At 39.5% G+C, this 8,465-nt stretch overlaps 2 protein-coding genes across 2 annotated transcripts; both read right to left on the bottom strand.

Annotated features, from left to right (window-relative positions):
- On the bottom strand, positions 1 to 501 carry LOC110920430. Its single transcript, XM_022164643.1, has one exon. The coding sequence runs from the start codon at positions 499 to 501 to the stop codon at positions 1 to 3; it is 501 nt and encodes a 166-aa protein (XP_022020335.1).
- Positions 502 to 5,189: 4,688 nt separating this feature from the next.
- On the bottom strand, positions 5,190 to 7,304 carry LOC110915681 (nudix hydrolase 17, mitochondrial). The gene is made up of 5 exons (XM_022160411.2): positions 7,125 to 7,304; positions 6,286 to 6,394; positions 6,068 to 6,151; positions 5,769 to 5,897; positions 5,190 to 5,670 (listed from the first exon to the last, which is right to left on the bottom strand). The coding sequence occupies exons 1-5, from the start codon at positions 7,208 to 7,210 to the stop codon at positions 5,554 to 5,556; spliced, it is 525 nt and encodes a 174-aa protein (XP_022016103.1). The 5' UTR covers positions 7,211 to 7,304; the 3' UTR covers positions 5,190 to 5,553.
- Between the last annotated feature and the right edge of the window lie 1,161 nt (positions 7,305 to 8,465).

Here is an 8,465-nt window from a genome sequence, read left to right as displayed (position 1 = left end):
TCAAAAAACGGCCTTGTCCGCAAGGCCGGAACTGTCATCTGATTGCACTGAAGCTATGAAATCTGGGGGTAACGGTGTAAATTCCGACTTCGAGTTCCCTTTACAAGCAAGTAACAATGACACATGAAAGACCGGGTGTATACGTGAGCCCGGTGGCAACTCCAAACGATATGCGACTTTCTCGATGCGATCAACGATCTTGAAAGGACCATAGTAACGACGACTCAGCTTTTCGACAACCCGGGAAGCTACAGATTGCTGGCGGTATATGCGCAAACGAAGCAACACCAAATCACCGACCGAAAATTCCTTATCTTGGCGATGTTTATTAGCCTGATCTGCCATCCTCTGTCGTGTTATTTGCAACGTGGATTTGAGTAGGTCGACTATTCTTTGGTGTTCCAGTAAGGTTTCGTTGATGGTAGTGGATCTGTTTGCGTCGAGCGTGTAGTGTGGCAAAGAGGGTGGTGGACGCCCATAAAGTGCTTGGAACGGTGTCATGTCGATGGCACTATGGTGGCTTGTGTTATACCAAAATTCAGCTAGGTATAAGTATTTGGTCCAATGGTTTTGTTCATCACATGTGAAGCACCGCAATTAACTCTCCAACGTACGGTTAACCACTTCAGTTTGACTATCCGTTTGAGGATGGTATGCACTAGAATGTAAGAGAGTAGTACCCACAGAGTGAAACAGTTCTTTCCAAAACTTGCTGAGAAAGATGGGGTCGCGGTCAGAGAGTATACTTTTTGGAAGACCATGCAACTTATAGATTTGCTCAAGAAAGATGGTAGAAAGGGAGGTGGCAGTGTAGTTGGGTCGTAACGGGATGAAGTGTGAAAATTTGGTGAGCCGATCAACGATGACCCATATGGCCATTTTGCCGTTTGATGGAGGTAAGTTGGTGATGAAATCCATGGATATTTCCTCCCAAACTTGATTAGGAATGGGAAGAGGTTGAAGCAAACCATAAGGTTTTTGGGTAGAGTATTTGGTTTGTTGGCACACCTTGCAATTGTGGATATAATCTGTAACCTCTTGTCGAAGGTTGGACCAAGAGAAGGAACACTTGATCCTTTTGATATTAGCCGTGATCCCCGAGTGTCCGCCTACTTTGCTTGAGTGGAACTCATGCAGTAGCTTGAGTCGTAGAGAAGAGAGGACTGGAATGAAAAGCTTATTATCGTGATAAATCAACCCATCATGCAACTGTTGATTTGGGTATTGGTCCGGGAATTCCACGATTTGCCAAATCATGTCGCGGCCCTCTTCAGTGGTCGTGTAGTAGTCTCTGAGTTCATGTAACCACGAAAAATAAGGCATGGAAAGTGTGAATAGCTTTGAATCGGTAATTCGGCTTAAGGCATCTGCCACGTGGTTTTCTTTACCCGGTTTGTAAAAGATTTCAAAATCATATCCAATCAATTTGCTTGCCCATTTGTGTTGTTCTGGTGTTTGTATAACTTGAGTCAAGAGATATCGTAAGCTTCTCTGATCGGTAAAAACACGGAACCAACGACCCAATAAATAATGTCGCCATTTCTTGATGGCTTCGGTGATAGCGTATAATTCCCGGATATAAACAGAAGCGGCTTTCATTTTTGAATTGAGTTTCTTTCTAAAGAAAGCAATAGGCTTGTCTTCCTGAGATAGAATCGCCCCGATGCCATAATCCGATGCATCTGTTGTTACATCAAAAACCAAAGTAAAATTGGGTAATGTTAAAGTAGGTAATTTGATCATTGCCTGTTTGAGATTATCAAATGCAAGCTGAGCTGCTTCAGACCATATAAACTTGTGATTTCCCTTCAACAGATCGGTAAGTGGCCCAGCGATATGAGAGTAGCTCCTCACGAACCGTCTATAATAGCCTGTCAAGCCAAGGAACCCGCGAAGGGTTGTTTGTGAAGTAGGGGTTGGCCATTTTTGAATCGCGATAATCTTTTCGGTGTCGGTAGATACACCCGATCTGGATATGACATGACCAAGATAACTGATTTCTGTAACTCCAAACACACATTTAGACAATTTAGCATAGTATTGATGTGTGGAAAGTGTTTGGAAAACCTAGTGAAGATGTGCGACATGTTCCGATTCCGATTTGCTATAAACAAGTATGTCGTCAAAGAAAACCAATACGAACCGACGAAGAACATTACGAAACATTTCATTCATGGCAGCTTGGAATGTGGAAGGAGCGTTCGATAACCCGAAGGGCATGACAAGGAACTCGTAGTGACCATCGGTGGTACGAAAAGCTGTTTTATGTGTATCCTCCGGCGCTACTTGAATCTGGTGATACCCCGCCCTTAAATCCAATTTAGAAAACATTTGAGCACCATGTAATTCATCCAGGAGCTCATCTACAGTTGGTATAGGAAATCGGTCGCGGACGGTGACGGCATTCAGGGCTCGATAGTCCACGCAAAAACGCCAAGTGCCGTCTTTTTTGCGGACTAATAATACGGGTGATGAGTATGGGCTGGTGCTTGGTTTAATGACCCCTTTTGACAACATATCCTTGATAAGGTTAGACATGATCTCCTTTTGGTAATGCGGGTAGCGGTAAGGACGAACGTTCACGGGTTGGCTATTGGAATTTAGGTGTATGTGATGGTCATGTTGGCGAGGTGGGGGCAAGGGAGATGGGGTCTGGAATATGTGAGAAAAGGTTTGGAGTAAGTTTTGGATGTGTGGGTTGGGGTGTGGATGGTTGATTTGAGTGGGTGAGTCAGGTTCATGTTGGAAAATAAGGGTGTGCATGGATGAAATGGCATCCTTGTGGAGAAGATGGTGTATATTAGTGGAACTTGCGGGTAACGACATAGGTTCTCCAGTAAGTGTAACACTATTTCCCTAGTGTGTAAAGGAGATTGAAGGAATAGAAAAGTCTGCTATAATTGTACCCAAGGAACTCAACCAAGCCATTCCCAAGACGATGTCAGCCCCTTCTATGGGAAGGACGAATAACGGAATGGAAAACGGATGTTTGGTTAAAATCAATGTAACCTCGGGGCAAAAACCAGCACCAGTTATTAACTCACCATTCCCTATCATCACTGAAAAAGGCTGAATAGGAGTCACCTGGAGGTTTAAGAAAGATGCCACACGTGGTTGTACAATATTATGAGTGCTCCCCGAATCAATTAAGATAGACACCGAATGGCCCGCAATGAAACCCGTGACCCGTAGCGCCTTTGGCGATGCCACACCAAGAAGAGCCGCGGGTGACAACGAAAGGAACTGTTTATGTATCATAGGGTCTGGTTGAGATGTTTGAGCCGGTTGCTCGGCCTGCGGAATTAGATCCTCGCTGAGATCAATCAGTGGCGGTTGGTCGTAAAGTTCGTCATTGTCGACTATGAGATGAAATTGAGGAGGATTACATCGGTGACCGCGGTGATACTTCTCTGGGCAACGAAAACACAACCCGGCGGCTTTTCGTTGTTGAAGGGCCTCATGAGATAACCGGTTAAATGGCAAGGTTTGGTTGGTGATTGTGGGTGTCGGTAATATTGGTGGTGTGGATGTGTTTGTGGTGGATGGTTTGGGAGTAGTGGTGGGTGGGATTGGTGGTGAGGAAACAATATGTGTTGCGCGAAAAGGAGGTTTAATTTAGGACGATACTGGATGTCACCAAGCTTGTCGTCAAGTAATTTTGCTAACCCAACAGCTTGGGCAAGAGATTGGGGTTTATGGATGGCTAATTCTTTTTGAATATCCTTGCGGAGGCCCCACAAGAAACAATTGAGCAATGCGTCCGGTGGAAGGCCAATGACACAGTTACTTAGCCGTTCGAACTCCGTAATATAAGCGGTGACTATGGAGGTTTGGCAAAGCTTGAAAAGAGCGGCTTGATGGTTTTCATATGAAGATGGACCAAATCGGATTTCAAGCATACGGGTGAATTCATCCCAGGTGGTTAGGAGTTTGTTGTTGTGTAGGTATATATACCAACTAAGTGCCTCTCCGGACATGCTGAAAGATGCTATGGTTAGTCGTTGAGAGGGATCGATTTTGTAAAAAGCGAAGTACTGCTCGGCTTGGAACAACCAATCCAGCGGGTTTGTACCGTCAAATGTCGACAGAATCAATTTGAGGGGTCGTATTTCGAGGTTGTTTTCTGGTAGGGATGGTTTTGAAGAAGATGGCTTAGAATCGGTTTTGGTTAGGGCTGCAATCAAGAGAGTTGTTTGCTCAGCTTGAGCTGCGATTTGGGTTGTGAGAGCATCAATCTTTAGAGAATTTTCTTTGGAACTGGATGAGAGTGCTTCAGCCAAGGCTGCGATGGACTCTTCCATGGTTGGATTTTCACGACGCGGAGGCATTGACGTACGTGAATGAAAGCACCAATGATATGGTTCTATTCGAGACGAACCAGATCTCCCAAGTTAGAATTAACAGAGAAGAAGGGGATTCAAGGCAACTTTATCGGATGATTTTTATTAACCAAAACATGGGTATTTAAATACATAGAATGGAAATGTAAACATGGAAATGCAAAGCAACGTTCAAACTAAAATAGGAAATTAATCCACTTTCATGGAGATCAATTATTTTAAGAAATCCCATTGATTCCTCTCCACAAATAATGCTCTTCATGAATGCACGTTCTTTTTATTTAGAATAGGATTTTTGCAAATTATTCTTTCCAGTGATTAGTTGAGATAACGAACGGGCCTTTGGATAATACGCTTGGGTTGAGCCTCTACTGTTGGGCCGGTGTCACTCACATGGGTCGTAACAGACCTAGTTGGAACACTTTTAAAACTTGATTACTATTCTACAAAGTTACCCCAAAAAAATATTCATAATTCAGTTGAAGCTGATTCGCTCAAGCTAGTCGGCTTTTATAAACTTTCCGGCTATGTTCAGGACATTTATAGCTCGCATAAATAAGTCTTCAATCCTGATCCTTTTTGTATATTGCCGGTTTGGTACTGAGCTTTTTAAACTTGTTTAATTTAAGATTTTTGTTAATATGTCATTTGATACTTGTATAAAAATACAATAAAAAACATCAAACTAAAAAACGAGTCTAACTCACCAAGCCACGATCGATGATTTGAGTACATGTGAGATAATGACCTGAGCCAGCTTCGCTCATATCATGATGAGTTCAAGCCGTAATCGATGATAGCTTGGGTCAACTCACTCCTTGAACAACCCACACCATGACTCTATCATTGTATGATATAAAAAGCGTAGTTACATTTATTATAACACTAGATTAAACAAGACACTAAGAACACAATCCTCTTTAATTGAATGAATGGAATTCACCAATGATTAAGTTGAATCACAAAACCATTAGAACAAGTCCCATAACTCTTAACAAGAATGATAAAAGATCAAAACAAAGTTCGTAACCACTAGATTACAAGTTGTAATTCCATCTCTTGGGTTTCTTTGACTTTTCTCTTCTAAAGCAAGCTAACATGTTCATAAACCGACTTGTAGCTCAAGCTTTTGATCCAAGTGCAATGTTTGCATTTCTTTTTCCGAATTAATGATGTCCTATTTACATGTAATGAGCTACCTTTTAGTGATTTGTTAAATGGGTTCCTCATCATTCATAGTAGTAGTTGACTCGAGCCGTTTGACTAGCAAATCCAATGCTTCTTTCATCCAAGGTTGTTGGCAAACTTCTTTAGCCATTGGTACACTCACCTATTTAAAACATATGAAACATGTATGAGCATGATTTCTTGTTAAAAACATGCAATTTGGCTCAAATCTCCGGAGTCTTTTTCAGTTTTAAGACTTACCCAAACTCTTTGACGAATGTCCTTTTCGGGCCAGAAATCCAGTTGCCCCTTCACGAGTAACGGAAACATGTACCCTTCACGTAACGAGCCATTGGTTTTGCTCTTGAAGTGCCATGTACCCAATAAACACTGTAAAAAATCGAACAAAAACATGTAACAAATGATTCTAAAGAAAACTCACAAGGCCACTGATACCCTGTCAATCAGTGGGACCAGGTAAATTGCAACTTTCCACTAGGGAGGCCACAAGAGGTAAAGGTGAAATTATATAAAGAAAAAGAACAACGAAATTAACAAACCTCAAGGGTCCCGAAGACTCCGGCTTCCTCCATAGTTTCTCTTAACGCAGCTTCATTGATCGATTCATCGGATTCCCAACCTCCCTGGAAAGATCACTACATTTGTTAATCATCAATCTTGACTAAACATTATATTTGAAAAAGTCAACTTACCAATCATTTCAAAAAGTCAACTTTCAAAGCATAATATTAAAATGAGACTAATATGGCATTATTACCTTAGGGAATAACATCCCTTTGCCTTTTCTTTGTGCACTAATGACAAGAACTTCTAATGCATCTTCTAAATTCTGCTCTTTGTTACCTTTTATTCTGTAAGGTATGCATCTGCCACAGATTTAATACAATGTCAGTCAACATATTTCATAAAAAGAATAATAATGAACTTTCTAAAACATACACAAGAGCTAAGCTCAAGTACTTGATGCAAAGCTTGAAACGAAAGTGACTCGGGCTAGAAACATAAAGCTCGAAACAAGACGATCTCAACTGAGCTCAAAACGAGACGAGCTCAAACTTTAGATAAAGAGCTCAAAACAAAACAAAACAAGCTCGAGCTCAAGCTCAAACTTTAGACAGAAAGTTCAAAACAAGACGAAGTCAAGATCTTGAGATTAAAATTTCCTATTTTTCGTTCGAAAATTTTAAAATTATATAGAATCCCCCCCCCCCCCCACACACACACACACAATTATTTTGCCTAAATATTCATACAATGGGTCCCATGACTTTCTGCCCCCTCGGAACTTTTGCTCAAGCGAAACAAAACGAGCTCGAGCACTTTTTAAGTTAAACAAATATTTTTTTTTTGACTCAATTACATATGATTGTTATTCAAAATCTATGCCAATAGAACTTCACTAATCTTTGAAAAAACGGATTATGAATTTAAATTTCTTCACTTATTGAGTCAAATCCATTGAAACACCCTACGATTTCCATCTGGGCACCGGCCTCAATTACATAAAGCTTTGAAACACTTTCCATCATATTAATCCATTTGCCCAAACAAAAACTTTTGAAAAACAAACACACGAATAATAAGATGTTAACTAACCCGACGACTTGGCGGTGGCCTTTGTTGTACCGCTGCAACTGGCGGCCACTACGAGCAACCATGGTTACCATGTTCTTAATTTCCATATTGTCTCTTGTTACGAAATTATAATAATAATAATAATAATTCGAGATAGAATTAGAAAATAGGAGATCTGAGTAATGGGTAAGAAGTATACGGGAGATGTTATATATAATATATATTATATATATAGAAGATGAGAGGAAGCAGAAGAAATTGAAGACGACGAAAGAAGGATTTAATAAGACGATTGTTAAAATAAAATGGGTCCACATGCAGACGAGTTAAAAATCGCAGATATACAATAACCCATAGATGATGGATCACGACATGGGTAATTAATGTCGGCAATTTGTCCTTTCTTAGGGGCTGTTTGGTAGCCTCTTAATGACCATTCAGATGCTACCTCTTAATGGTTTAAAACCTCTGAATGAATAAGAGGTAACCTCAAGTCTGAATGGTTAAGAGGTAACCTCTGAATGGTAAATCATCACATGTCACATTCTTCTACGTTCTCATTGCTAAAATTCTTAATGGTTCCATTAAGAGGTAGCCTCTTAATGACCATTCAGAGGCTACCAAACAGCCCCTTACTTATGTTAATAATTACGACTCTTGACCTTTTTTTTTACTTTTTTTTTTACTTGTAATATGTTTTTTTTAACCATAACCGTTACCTGCAAACAGTGTTTTCTGTTTATTTAATAACTAGCAGGGGCGGATTTAGAGCCTTTTTACGGGTTCCCAGGAACCTAGTCGATTTGGAAAAAAACGTTTTTTTGTAGTGTAAATCTTGTATGATTTGGAAAAAAAACGTTCTTTTGTAATGTAAACCTTGTATGATTTGGAAAAAGGAACCCAGTGAAAAAATTGGCTGGATCCGTCACTGATAACTAGTAGGGTGTCCGTGCGATACATCGAAACGACACTTTGGATTGCGACATTCGTTTCTGGTAGTTTTCTTATTCGTATAATATTTATGATAACATTATTGTGGTTGATATATTTCATTAGTGGTACACATATGTAAAGTTTTGTTTTTTTATAAAAATTAATAATCAAAAGACAAAAAAAATATTGTTTTTTTATAAAAATTAATAACCAAAAGACAAAAAAAAATTAAGTTGTTATAACTATAAAGTATGTTTATTTTATTGGTTAAATTATAAAGTATAATTTTATTCTTTAAAGTTCATAACTTTTTTTAAATATCCACATAGTACTCAACCGATAAATTTTAAGTTTAAAATTTTTGTTTTTATAAAAATAAAAAATAGTATTTGACTCGTAAGTATGTTTTAGAGCTTTAACTTAAATTGT

This window comes from Helianthus annuus, chromosome 16 (assembly GCF_002127325.2).
Source record: "Helianthus annuus cultivar XRQ/B chromosome 16, HanXRQr2.0-SUNRISE, whole genome shotgun sequence".
NCBI classification, from domain to species: Eukaryota; Viridiplantae; Streptophyta; class Magnoliopsida; order Asterales; family Asteraceae; genus Helianthus; species Helianthus annuus.
Note: the sequence above shows the minus strand (reverse complement) of the source record. Positions and strands in the feature narration are given on the sequence as shown.